At 56.9% G+C, this 1253-nt stretch overlaps 1 protein-coding gene across 1 annotated transcript; it reads right to left on the bottom strand.

Annotated features, from left to right (window-relative positions):
• On the bottom strand, positions 1-1253 carry TraAM80_06146 (myosin heavy chain; the record flags this gene model as incomplete). Its single annotated transcript, XM_029383001.1, has 1 exon — positions 1-1253. A coding segment is annotated over one exon (1253 nt), but the record flags the coding sequence as incomplete, so codon positions are not given.

Raw genomic sequence — 1253 nt, 5'->3', positions numbered from 1 at the left:
TTTTTGACCCCAAGCAATACGTGCAGGGCGGCATTCTCACTCTCTACCACCTTCAACTGAACAAGCGCTTCCGCCAGCTCGCCCTCCAGCACATCCACCTCCAACGCAGCAGCCGCATCTCTTGCTGCCACAAGCTCTTCCAGCGCACGACAGCGACTCTCCACACACCCCAACGACCTGCTGGTATCAGTCTGCAACCCCTCCAGATAAACATCCCTCTCTAAGAGTTCCTTGGCTAGCTTCTCATTTTCAGCCTCCCTCTCTGCGAGGTCCTCAGCCAGCTTCTCATTTTCAGCCTCCCTCTCTGCTAGGTCCTCAGCCAGCTTCTCATTTTCAGCCTCCCTCTCTGCTAGGTCCTCAGCCAGCTTCTCATTTTCAGCCTCCCTCTCTGCGAGGTCCTCGGCCAGCTTCTCATTTTCAGCCGCCTTCTGCGCAAGGTTCTGTTCTAGTTCGTATTTTGATTCTCTTGTCTCAGTAAACTCCTCAAGGGTAACGCTATAAACGGGCTCATAGCGAAGTACCTCGGGTTCTATTGGCACATCGTTGCGGGGTGGCGGCAGCTGTGGCGGCCCACCATGACAAAGGCCGGGGTGTGACAGTCGCGCATTAATGCGGGCAGCGCGCATCTCTCGGTGCGCAGCCAGCTCTGCCTGCATGGCGGCATGAACTTCGTCGTAGTCAGCGCGCAGCTGCTCCACACGCCTTTGATTTTCCTCCCCCATGGCACGTAATGCTCCTTGCGTCGTGCTCATCAGCTTCTCCTGCTTGCCGCGCTCCTCCCGCACTTCAGCTTCTGCCGCGGCTAAACGGGACTCCAGCTCCCTCACGTTCCCCAATGCTGCCTCGTTTACTTCCGCCATCTCGGCATTTTTGACCCCAAGCAATACGTGCAGGGCGGCATTCTCACTCTCTACCACCTTCAACTGAACAAGCGCTTCCGCCAGCTCGCCCTCCAGCACATCCACCTCCAACGCAGCAGCCGCATCTCTTGCTGCCACAAGCTCTTCCAGCGCACGACAGCGACTCTCCACACACCCCAACGACCTGCTGGTATCAGTCTGCAACCCCTCCAGATAAACATCCCTCTCTAAGAGTTCCTTGGCTAGCTTCTCATTTTCAGCCTCCCTCTCTGCGAGGTCCTCAGCCAGCTTCTCATTTTCAGCCTCCTTCTGCGCGAGGTCCTCAGCCAGCTTCTCATTTTCAGCCTCCCTATCTGCGAGGTCCTCAGTCAGCTTCTCATTTTCGGCCGCCTT

The sequence above is a fragment of the Trypanosoma rangeli genome, assembly GCF_003719475.1.
Source record: "Trypanosoma rangeli strain AM80 chromosome Unknown Tra_15.4_contig_00216, whole genome shotgun sequence".
Classification (NCBI taxonomy): Eukaryota; Euglenozoa; class Kinetoplastea; order Trypanosomatida; family Trypanosomatidae; genus Trypanosoma; species Trypanosoma rangeli.
Note: the sequence above shows the minus strand (reverse complement) of the source record. Positions and strands in the feature narration are given on the sequence as shown.